The sequence below is a fragment of the Balaenoptera physalus genome (genome assembly GCF_965194825.1).
Source record: "Balaenoptera physalus genome assembly, chromosome: 13".
Taxonomy (NCBI): Eukaryota; Metazoa; Chordata; class Mammalia; order Artiodactyla; family Balaenopteridae; genus Balaenoptera; species Balaenoptera physalus.
Genome location: NC_138892.1, coordinates 26689461 through 26702498, shown reverse-complemented (window position 1 = coordinate 26702498; position 13038 = coordinate 26689461). Strand labels below are relative to the sequence as shown.

The 13038-nt window shown below is 36.2% G+C and overlaps 1 protein-coding gene across 14 annotated transcripts in view; it reads right to left on the bottom strand.

Annotated features, from left to right (window-relative positions):
• Nucleotides 1–13038, bottom strand: part of CEP83 (centrosomal protein 83) — a 147000-nt gene that overhangs the window by 42810 nt on the left and 91152 nt on the right. For all 14 annotated transcript variants that reach the window (XR_014252179.1, XR_014252180.1, XR_014252181.1 and 11 more), the window contains 3 exons: nucleotides 9001–9115; nucleotides 7584–7728; nucleotides 7321–7470 (listed from right to left, as the gene is read on the bottom strand). Coding sequence is in view for 11 of the 14 variants with exons in the window: in XM_082418951.1 (XP_082275077.1) it covers nucleotides 7321–7470; nucleotides 7584–7728; nucleotides 9001–9115 (410 nt within the window). In the remaining 3 variants the exon portion in view is untranslated. The remainder of the gene's footprint in view (nucleotides 1–7320; nucleotides 7471–7583; nucleotides 7729–9000; nucleotides 9116–13038) is intronic.

The following is a 13038-nucleotide window of genomic DNA, read 5'->3' as shown; positions in this document are numbered from 1 at the left end:
GAGAAGTTGTATTTGTGATTTCTCTATTGTCAAAAATCCTTAGAACAAGTTTATTGAGAAAGGCAGCTTTTATATCAACCCATTGAAAGCCAAGGTTCTTGCCGTGAGTGCTGGAAATCCACTCTGGTCATTATTTGCAAAAAGGGACCTTCCTGGGAAGATATAAGAGAATCAATGCATCAATGGGGAACCAGAGAGCCAGAACCAGGCTAGAATAATTGGCCAGAATCACAAGCAAGGACACGTATACGAACTGTCTGGCTTTTCAAATGTTGCCATGTATTTTTCCATCACTTACTTTGCTGTTCAAATTCTGTAAAAGAACTTGTTCAACTGGCCAAGTAGAAGTCTCCTTCTCCCTACTAAGATGATATGCAATAGATAACTCATCTCAAGATGGAGTATAATAAGTAGAGAGAAAGATATACTAAGTGACAGATAGTTTTTAAAAATGTTTCTAAAAACCTTAAGAAAAAATTAGAAAGCCACAAATGGAAAATAGAACTCTGGCTTTAAACAATGCAAAATCTTAAATGATCAAGTTCCCTTTCCTTCAGTTAGTTATTGCTGCTACTTCTCCAATACACCTCTTCCCACTTCTGATAACAAACTGCACATTACCGCCTCTCCCTCCCCAACTCCCCTTCCCCACCCCGCCCCCTACCCACTCAGAAATACGCTTAAAACCTGGTTAAAACCTGGTTAAAACCTGGGCCGAGCCAGAGTGCCCTATCCCCCCGCCATAGGATGGGCCCAGGGATGGGTGTGTGAACCGGACACAAAGCCTTTCTAGATTTTTCTAAGTTGAATCATCAAGTAAGAACTCTGTCTTTGATCTCAAAATATAGTCTTGTCCTCACAGAGAAAGCAGTAGGAGAGAAGCAGTTACAGGAGTTAGAAAACAAGAGAGGAGGGAGATGAAAGCAGGAGGGAAGAAGCTACTCTCATGTGGCACATTTGAGTTCCTAGATCCACGCGTCCATGAGATCAGCACAATCCCTGTCCTTTCCACCATTTCCATCAGCCAATCAAGTCCCTTTTTTTTTTGCCTTAGTTGGAGCAGGGTTACTGTCATAACCAAAAGCTGATTAGATACTTTATCTTACTTAAAATCTTGTAATTTTAACATGTTTTTAATTTACAGGTAACTTTACAAATTTTACAAACGCATTTTAGAATAATGCGTATAGAATAATCATTTTATTATTTAGGCTAGTGGTGAAGAAACCACTTGAATGAAGACAAGGGACTGGTATGTAATTAACAGTTTAAAGCATCTGCCAAATCAGTGATTAATCCTACTTATTAATCTGTTGTTTATAAATAAATGGATATTTCTGCTTTATATGCTTTAGACCTTCCATAGCCTTAGCAAACCTTTTTTTCCCACAGGTAGTCTCTTTCTGACCTATCACAAATTCTAAATAAGACAAGCTGCGATTATGATTATTTTAATAACTGATCAAAATAGACCTGGCTGATGTAGCTAGACTTATAAACCAGAACTGCCATGGAAAAACACCACAACTGTAGACCATTAAAAAAAATCATGCAAATTTTGCAAATTATTCCTGCTATTTTTATTTGGGTTACTATGTCCTTATTTTAAGTTGGGGTCAATTACACATTACACATTATAAATTTGATTCCTGAAGAGGAATCAAATAAAAATTATCAAAGTGGCTAAAGGAACAGAAAATGATTTATATTAAAAAAAATATATATAGGGGCTTCCCTGATGGTGCAGTGGTTAAGGATCCGCCTGCCAACGCAGGGGACACGAGTTCAATCCCTGGCCCGGGAGGATCCCACATGCTGCGGAGCAACTAGGCCTGTGCACCACAGCTACTGAGCCTGCACTCTGGAGCCCGCGAGCCACAACTACTGAGCCTGTGTGCCTAGAGCCCGTGCTCCGCAACGGGAGAGGCCACCGCAGTGAGAGGCCCGCGTACCGCAACGGAGTAGCTCCCGCTTACCACAACTAGAGAAAGCCCTCGTGCAGCTATGAAGACCCAAAGCAGCCAAAAATAAAATAAATAAATTTATTAAAAAAAAAAAGATGAAGGAATGAAAGCTGTTTTATATAGCAACAAAACACAAAAAATGTAAGGGTCAAGTTCATTATTGTCTTCAAGTAATGATTGCTGAACATTTTATCACTATGGCAACAGAAGCCCAAACCAGGAGAAACAGGCTTAAATTCTAAGAGAAAAGATTCTAATTGGCCAAACTGTGGGACCATAATAGGATAAAACATTATAGTGGGGTTCTTGGGGGGTGGGTCTCTCTCTCCCCTTGCTGGAGATTGTGAAGGAGAGATTAAAAAAAAAACAAAAACAAAAAAAAACACCTAACCTGTCCTGAACCACTAAAAAAAATGTACCCACCTAAAAGCAAAGAGCAGGACAAAATTGGCTCTCAAAATCCATAAAAGATTTAAGATTCTAGAATTGTAGTAGTTAACATTTAAATTAATAGCTCATAAAACTGGACATTTATAAACAATATATATCTCTCTGCCTGAGGTGATTCTTTCCTGAGTAATGAAAATCAAAAACCTTGTCCCAAAACGTAACCTACAGCTTAATGAACATGATTTTTAAAAACAAACTGTAATCTATATAATTAGAAAGTCACTAAGATTTTAGAATTTAAAAAAGCAGATACAGGGGACTTCCAGATAGCTAAAGATAACAGCAAATTCCCAGTTCTATGTTATATATATATGTCCTACAAAACAATACAGGAAAGCAAGATCAAATAAAGCCATACAAAAACCACATCTTTCACATAAATGGAAGACAGAAAATGCCCAAACTTCAAAACAGCTCTAAGTAAAAAGAGGAAAATAATTCTAAATCCCAGCAAGGGACCTCTTATGCTCCTGCCTAGAAGTCTTTGCAGTGAGCATGAGCTCACACTGAATGTGAAGAGACTTAACTCATCCATTAAAACAAAAAGATATCTAATTTAGATCCAAAGCAAGACCCAACTATATGCTACACATGAAAGGCACACTTAAAAAGAAAGACTAACAGTAAGGGGATGAACAAAAGTACACCAGGCAAACAGAAGCAAGAAAACAGGAGTAAATTAAAAAAAAAAAAAAAAAAGTAGAGGTCTACAAAAGACCAAGATCAAGCTTTTCAACAATGCTGGGTGCAAGAAGACACTTGAAGTGTTAAAGGTTAAGAATTTTGAACCTAGACAATTATAACCAATAAAATATCATTTAAGTATGTGTGTAAAATAAAATTTTTCTTAGACATAAAAACTCAGAAGTTTTAGAGCAAAAAGACTTTTGGAAAACACTCTTTCAAGAAGTACACTAGTCAGATAATAAATAAAACTATGAAATCAATACAAAAATACAAGAATGAGGAAGTAACAGTAAAATGTTTGTGTTCTAAATAAGAAGAATGCGTGTGCCTATATATATATATATATATATATTCATTCTAAAAATATCAACTCAGAAAGATAGGTGAGAACAAGGAGATAAGACCATACTCAGGTAAATTTTTACTTAAGGTTATGACACAGATATTGCTAAACAATGATATACATAAAGAAAAAATATAACTATGTGTCTTAAGTTAGGAGTAACCAAAAAAAGAGAGAGAGAAACTTAACCTATCCAATGGAGGACAGAAAAAAGATGGCAAATAAGGAAACAGAAAGCGTAGACATTAAGAAATGTGAAGGGACTTCTCCGGTGGTCCAGTGGTAAAGAATCTGCCTTCCAATGTAGGGGATGCAGGTTTGATCCCTGGTTGAGGAACTAAGATCCCACATGCTTTGGGGCAACTAAGCCCGTGTGCCACAACTACTGAGCTCGTGCGCCTCAACTAGAGAGCCTACGTGATGCAAATTACAGAGCCCACTTGCCCTGGAGCCTGCATGCCACAACTAGAGAGAAGCCCGCATGCCACAACGAAGAGCCCACACATCACAACCAAAAAGATCCCGCATGCCATGACCAAGACCTGACACAGCCAAAAAAATAAATAAATAAAATAAATAAGTAGTAGTTAAAAAAAAAAGTGAAAAAAGATAATTAAATCCTAATGGTAAAGTAATTACAAGAATGTAAATGAGTTAACATACTGCTCAAGAAACTATCATTCAAATTGTATTTTTAAAAGGTATTGTAATATTTTGTCTATAACAGACACAGTTAAAATAAAACAATAGATAAAGCTGAAAATAAAGTGAAAAGATGTACCACAAATATGAGCAAAAGGAAAGAAACAGTAGCAATGTTAATATTAGCCCATATAAAATTCAAGATAAAATGTTAAAGGAAAAATAACAAGTAACCATGAATATATATGCACCTAAAAAAAATCCATAGCAACAGCTGTCAGAAATCTAAGAAAAAAATAAATCAACAATTGTAAAATAAAAGAAAACAGGAGTAATAATAATATCAAACAAGGTGGAATTCAAGCAAAAAAACATAAATGACAAAAAGAAAAGTGCTTTTAAATGCTAAAAGCCAAAATTCATAATTAAAGTATAACTGTTATGATTATCTATATACCAAATAATATAGCAATCACCTATGAAGCAAAAATATTACAAGAAATTTAAGGAGTCATAGATAGAAACACACTAACGTAATAATAGGAGACTTTAATATATCACTCTTTGTACAAGACAAATGAAGTGGACAAAAAAATAAAAGTATACAGAAGACCTGAACATCATAGTTAATAAGGTAGATCTTATGGATGTATATTTCAAACTTTATACTCATAATTGAGCACTTTCTTTACTAGTCCTTATGTAACACTCATAAAAATCGATCATGTATTACAGGTCTGAGACTAAGATAAGGCAAGTGAGGTGCCCAGAGTGAAAAATTTAAGGAGACTCAACCTAGGTTTCCTGCAAGTCCAATGTCAACACATAAGAGTGAGTACCTCCTTAAATTTTGCACCCTGGGTGCCTCACTGGCTTTACCATAGTCCTGGCCTTGATATATTAGGTCACAAGGAAAACATTAGAGTGTTCCATAAAGCAGAAATAACAGAATCAATACTCTGATCACAATGCAATAAAACTAAAATTTAACAACAAAATAAACAAGAAAGCCCTATCACCTGGAAATTCAAAAACCTTCAATCACTTACATGTGATTGTATTTCGAGACAAGGTCTTTAAAGAGGTAACAAGGTTAAATGAGGTTATATGGGTGGGTCCTAATCCTATGACTGGTGTCCTTATAAGAGGGAGAGGTACCAGGGATACATGTGCACAGAGGAAAGCCCCTGTGAGGACACAGTAAGAAGGCAACCAATCTGCAAGCCAAGGAGACAGGCCTCAGGAGAAACCAAATCTGCTAACACATTGAGCTCCGAGGCTTTTAGCCTCCAGAACTGTAAGAAACTTAATTTCTGTTGTTTAAACTACCCTGTCTATGGTATTTTGTTGTGGCAGCCCTAAAAAACTATTAGTTTCACCTTCTATTAAACAACTATACCGGGGCTTCCCTGGTGGCGCAGTGGTTGAGAATCTGCCTGCCAACGCAGGGGACACGGGTTCGAGTCCTGGTCTGGGAAGATCCCACATGCCGCGGAGCAACTAGGCCCGTGAGCCACAATTACTGAGCCTGCGCATCTGGAGCCTGTGCTCCGCAGCAAGAGAGGCCGCAATAGTGAGAGGCCCGTGCACCGCGATGAAGAGTGGCCCCCACTTGCCGCAACTAGAGAAAGCCCTCGCACAGAAACGAAGACCCAACACAGCCATAAATAAAATAAATAAATAAATAAATAAACCCAAAGTTAAAAAAAAAAAAAAGGCCAAATATTTAAAAAAACAAAAAAAACAAAAAAAAACAACTATACCTTCTATTGCTTCTTGGGTGAAAAGGAAGATGCAATTAGGGAATTTCTAAAAAATAATGATAATTAAAACACTGCATATCATAATCTATATGATACATTTAAAAAGCAGTGATAAGAAAATTCTCAGCATGATACTTTTACCAATAAAAATGAAAGAATGAACATTAGTTGAATTAAATTCCCAACTCAAAAAATTATACTCCAATAAAGATCTATTGAAAAAAATACTATCAAAAAAATAAAATAAAACCTACTTAAATCCTCAAAAAAAACCCACCAAAACCAAAAAATGAACAAGTAAACTAAAAGAAAGTACAATATATACAACATGATGTTAGAAAACTAAGAACCCACAAAGCAGCTAGTAGAAAATACGTGACTTCCATAAGGTCATAGGATTCAAGGTCAATACATAAAAATCAACTGTATTTCTTAAACATTTTTTATTTCTTTAATGTTGTATCTATTTTATTTATTTTATTTTTGGCTGCATTGGGTCTTTGTTGCTGTGCACGGGCTTTCTCTAGTTGCAGCAAGCGGGGGCCACTCCTCGTTGCAGTGTACAGGCTTCTCATTGCCGTGGCCTCTCCCGTTGCAGAGCACAGGCTCTAAGAGTGCAGGCTTCAGTAGTTGTGGCACGCAGGCTCAATAGTTGTGGCTCACGGGCCCTAGAGCACAGGCTCAGTAGTTGCGGCACACAGGCTTAGTTGCTCTGCGGCATGTGGGATCTTCCCGGACCAGGGCTCAAACCCATGTCCCCTGTGTTGGCAGGTGGATTCTTAACCACTGTGCCACCAGGGAAGCCCCTCAACTATATTTCTATATGTCAGCAATAAACAATTAGAAAGTAAAATTTTAAAACATAACTCCACTTATAATCACATAAAAATGCTTAGAATTATAATGTAACACAATATGAGCATGATATATACAATGAACACTACAAAACTCTGATGACAGAAATTAAAGATGTCCCGAATACATGGAGAGATAGGCCATATTCATGGATTGGATAGACTCAATACCACTGAGATGACAACTCTTCTCAAACTGAGCTACAGATTCAGTGCAATCCCAATCAAAATCTTAAGCCTTTTTGAAAATGGTGATAAGCTGATTTTAAAATTTACAAGGAAAGGCAAAGGACCTAGAAGAGCCAAAACAATCTTGCCAAAAAAGAACAAGGTAGAAGACTTGCACTACCTGAATCAAACTTACTATGAAGCTACAGTAGTCAAGAGAGTGGGATACTGGTGTCAAGACAGACATACAGATAAATGGAATAGAACAGAGTCCAGAAACAGACACACTCACATATGGCCAACTGAAACCAACAAAGGTATCAAAATAATTCAGACATGGAGATTTGGGTGAAAATTATATGGGAATACTCTGTACTAGTTTTGCAGTGTTTTGTTGGCTATGAGATTATTTCAAAATGAAGTTAAAAAAATATATATGCATATATAACCTAATACTCTGAAGTTCCCTCCTGGCCGACTCTTCTGCCATCTGTGAAGCTCGCAATCTCTCTTCACACTGTTCCTTTTCAGATTGCCTCCTGACATCATGTTCCACTTTCATTTTCTCTAAATCCGCTAATCTGCTCTCAAGTTCTAGCCTAAAACAACAGATGATAATTATATTACAAGAACTACAATAAGGATGATATGACAGCAAAATGTTTTCATTTGCAAGGAGATTTAACACAAAATAAGGTAATTAGGTACTTACTTTTCATCTTGTAATACCACAAGTTTTTGGTAACCTTCTTCTTTGGCAGCTTGTACTTTACGTATTAATTCACGGTCCTTTTCTACTAAAAGCACTTTGTGGTGTTCAACAGCTGATGTGAGAATTTCATTGTCTGACTGTAATCCTAGTATTTTTTTTAAAAGGAGAAAACTGTACTGTATTCATTGTTATTAAGAAGAAAAATTGCAATTAACAGCAAATATTCATAAGCTGATAAGACGAAAGAATATAGAAAGTTAAGTCTCTCCAGATACACATCTCAAAGATCTTTACTTTGTTGGTAAACTTTTCTTAACGAAAAAGACTACTACTCAGACTTAATTTGTCATTTTATTAAGCACTCACACAAAAAAACTTCAATAAAAGGTTATATACATTTACTCATTTGGATATTGAGAGCTGGGGACATCAACCTGGGTAATATCGAAAGAGGTTTAAATACTTAACTTCTAAAAGGGTTGTGTAACCTAAATCCCACAGACAGCATCATCATAAAGCTAGCTGGAGAACAGAGTGAATAAAATCACAGAAGCTTTTGAAACCTATCAGAACTGTTAGATATCTAATACAAATTGGACACTTTCAAGTTTGTCCAATGAATTCACAAATTTTCCTCCTAATGAAATGACAAGTATTTTGCATATGGAATAACTAAAACAAATTCATATCTAACTCAAAGTTTAAAAAGAATGCAAAACTGGATCTCAAACTCTTTAAGTTCCAAAGGAAATTTGCTCCCTAACTCTATGAAAATCCATGAGTCAACATCAAGTAGAAATTTATAATGAAAATAGTCAGTCATCATAAGCTCTGTCTGAAACTGAAACTAGAGGCCAGTTCAACTAAAGACCAACTTGATGACAGCTGCAGGTCCAGGCAGCTTATTTAAGTACTTAAGAAAAGTCAGAAATAATATAATTTCTGAGAAATCTTGATGAGAAGGACATTCTAAGACTAAATTGGAGTTTAAAAATAAGCTTATTAGGCTGAACTAGGCCCAATAACTGGCCTAGGGTCTACATAAAAAAATTTTTAAACTTAAAAATTGGGCCTGGAACCCACCTATACATTCTTTAGATTTTAAATGGTCTGATATTAATAATCACATGATCTAAACAGATTTTAAGTTATATACCCAGGAATTATGGAATCCTATCTGTAAAGTTTCACTTAATTTATGTATTAATCAAATAACTATGATATAACCATAAAATTTTTTTTTAAGTTACACCACAGAATGAACATTTAACATACAAATAAAAACAATACATATGTGCTCTAAAATTAAAATTCAATTAAGCTTAAAATTGGAAATAAAAATTGAGTTTGATCTATTTTAGTAATTTGAGTTTATATGTGAAAGTAACAGTAAAAAGCATGGGAAATCATATATTACCATCCAGTTCACTTTGAATTTTATTCCTTTCTCTTTCTAGCTCACTCTTAGCTCTTGCTGCCTCCAGTTTGATGTCTGTTATTTCTAGTTTGTTTGAATGTTTAAGTTCTTTTACCTGTTGATAATTAGAAATTGAAATTACTATTGGTCATTTTCTTGCCACTAAATGCTAACCCAAAAACATCAGTAGAAATGAGAAAACACTTTGGTAGCAGAGTATAGAGTATAAGCACCTTCCAGCAGGGAAGATGCTTCAGTGCCTGGAACAGTACTCAGCACCAAGAAAACAGTCTGTTCCTAATAGAACTGAGTCATTTCTTTCAATAGCAGGGTGGGGTCATCGGGCTTAATCTTGCCTTTAAAGGCTTAACTGCAAGTACCTAAAATCCAATAGTCAATGACTGAAACATCCTCAGGGAAAAAAAAATTGAAACCTTCCTCTAAAAAAAACTGCTGGTGACAAAAAGGCATTTTAGGTATAAGGAACAGCATACAAAATGTTATAAAGGTAGAACGTCACCTGGTCTGCTTGGAAAACAACGAACAATGTGTTATAGATAGAGCAGAGGAAGATGTGAAAACTGTGGAGTGGCAGGGAATAAACTTTATATGCCATACAAAAGGGTTGTATATCCTCTTAGCTGCTGAAGGTGGCACAATCAACTTTGTTTCAGAAAGTTAACTCATTGCAAGTGTGCTGGATTAAGAAACTGAAGGTAAAGAAACCAATTAAGAGGCAAAGGACTAACAAAGGGGACAAGAAAGAATAATCTATTGAATTTGGTGACTAAACAGTGTGTGTGTGTACGCTGGTAGGGAGATAAACAAATACAAAATGTATGAATCTAATTTAAACCTTTATTCCCAAAACCTGATCCTTTTAAAGCCCCAAGGTGAATGTAACTAATTGTCAATACTTTCCATATAATTAACCACATACCAATCTCAGCTTTTCCCTGAAACATTCCTTTTGAAAGTTGAATAATTATAGTTCATAAGTGGTATTCCTTGGGCTTCCCTGGTGGTGCAGTGGTTAAGAATCCGCCTGCCAATGCAGGGGACACGGGTTTGAGCCGCGTGAGACTAAGATGCCGCGGAGCAACTAAGCCCGTGCGCCACAACTACTGAGCCTGCACTCCAGAGCCCGCAAGCCACAACTACTGAGCCTGCACTCCAGAGCCCGCAAGCCACAACTACTGAGCCCATGCGCCACAACTACTGAGCCTGCACTTCAGAGCCCGCAAGCCACAACTACTGAGCCCATGCGCCACAACTACTGAGCCTGCACTCCAGAGCCCGCAAGCCACAACTACTGAGCCCACGTGCCACAACTACTGAAGCCTGCGTGACCTAGAGCCCATGCTCCACAACAAGAGAAGCCACTGCAATGAGAAGCCCGCACACCGCAACGTAGAGTAGCCCCTGCTCACCGCAACTAGAGAAAGCCCGCACGCAGCAACGAAGACCCAATGCAGCCAAAAATAAACAAACAAAATTGTTTTTAAAAGTAGCATTCCTTTGTTCACTCAATAAATATTTATTGAGCACCTATTATATGCCCCAGCACTGTCTCAGGAGCTGGGGATACAGCAGCAAACAAGAAAGCTTTGTCTCTCTAATCATCTGTACTACTCTCTAACAGTTTCCATATCCCTGCCCTTTGGTGAGGTGCTTCTAAAATTAGGTACAGTACTATAATGAGGATTTAACCAGTACAGATATAAAGGTTAGATAAACCTGCATTCTGACATATTATACTAATGTATAAAACTATGAAATCAGAGGAGAAAATCACAAATATATACAAGCCAAATACGTAAAATATAAGATGGTGGTAACAGGAGGGTAAAGGATAATTTACTTGAGTGCAATAAAAAGCTATAAAAACTAGAGATGGGAGTTAGAAATAAATCAGGAAGAGGTCCTAGAGCCAAAGAGGGCGAAGATGAGAAACAGAAGTGTCTTACTGGAGGAGACTCCATCTATGAAAGGTCTTGGAAACATAACAAGGTTTCCTGCAAATTCCTCACTTAGAGGAAACAAGAAAGTCAAGTACTGTGCTACCTTTGTACTGCTAATAACCACACTAAGACACAAATTAACCTGTAGATTTTCAAATGACACAACACAAAATGAATACCTTGTGCTGACATCAGATTTGCATTTTTAAATCTTTCTTAAGTTCTTTTCTATGAAAGCAAGTCTCATAGAACAATGTTTACAAAGCAGCTTTGAAATACTTCCAGAGCAGCTAAAAAATTGTATTTATTTTAAAATTTAAACTTTCTATAGATTGGGTTTTTATAATTTCATGGACAGAGAATTTATAAATGCTTTAAAATTTGGAAGAAATACAACTACAATGAAAATCCAATTTCTATGACAAATGTAATCATAACCTGCTATTATACACTAACTGTAGAAGATCTGAATGACACAGCAGTTCATTAGCAAACCACATTGTAGCTGCTTTATATATGAGGTGGAAAATCAGAGCCATCTTATTTTGTAGAATCTTTCAACGAGAAGAACTACAAAACATATAAAAAACATATTTCTTAATTCATTCACTCTGAGATTTACTAAAATGAGAAAACATTTTTCAATTAAACTATAATCAGTGAAACTGAAAGAACACTGGACCGGAAGTCAAACGACAAGTCTATCTTCAGAACTACTTCTATTATTAAAGTAGTGGTGTATGCTCAAGCAACATGCATTCAAATTAACGTATCTATGGACCCTGATGAGTTTGTTTTTCTTTAGTGCCACATTTCTAAAATACTGAAATAATGAATGCACTCAAACTAATAGCAATTAACTTCCAAAATATTAAAATTATTTTATTTATTAAAAATGGAAAAACATATATGAATATTTATTACTTAGGTATGATGAATAAAAATACTTTCTATGAGTAATATGAACCAAATCCCAAATAGTTATAATAAAGTTTCTTTCTGCCTCTAGATTCCTAGTTCTTTTTTTTTTTTTTTTTAATTTTTATTTATTTATTTTTATTTATTTATGGCTGGTCGGGTCTTCGTTTCTGTGCGAGGGCTTTCTCTAGTTGCGGCAAGTGGGGGGCACTCTTCATCGCGGTGCGCGGGCCTCTCATTATCGCGGCCTCTCTTGTTGCGGAGCACGGACTCCAGACGCGCAGGCTCAGTAGTTGTGGCTCACGGGCCCAGTTGCTCCGCGGCATGTGGGATCTTCCCAGACCAGGGCTCGAACCCGTGTCCCCTGCATTGGCAGGCAGATTCTCAACCACTGCGCCACCAGGGAAGCCCTAGATTCCTAGTTCTTAACTTTTGTAATCAAGCATCAAAAATCCTAGGAAAACTAGGGATCTTTTCTTAAATAAAATGCACAATGTTAAAATGTTGCACATAATTTGAAGAGATTTACAATCTTCTTAAGCTTCCGTGGGTCAAGCTACCCTGTTTTGCCTTTTTTTTTCCCACAATATGTTTTCCACGTAGATTTTGGTCTTTACATTGTGAATTTGCTTTATGCTTTTGATACAACAGAAGTACTCAGAATATTAGCTAGTACTAATGAAACTTTAAGAAATGTAACAAAGTAGCAACAGTAAGCATTTTATAAGGGTTCAGAATCTGTTAAATTACACACACACACACACACACACACAAGAAAACAATATACGTAAGCAAGAAATTCAAATAAAGTTGAAAAAATGTATTACTCAAGAAGCTCTTGATGTAAATTCCAAAGAGACAGTACTTAAACTCTGATCTTTTTCAAAGGTCTGAGATGGTATGACCTTATAAACTTAGCTAATAAGGTAATTCTGTGGGATGACTTCCTTAAAACAGTATTTTATTGGAGTTCTAAAGCTCAAACACCTCATAACAGGAAGAATTTATCTCATTGAATATTAGATATCTTTAAGGTCATCATTTTTAGGCCACCTTTGGTAATACTTTTTAATCCAAGACACCGATAGTCACAATGACATAACTGTTCAAAAACCTAACAAACATTTACAAATTTGAATAACTTAGACAAATACAACCC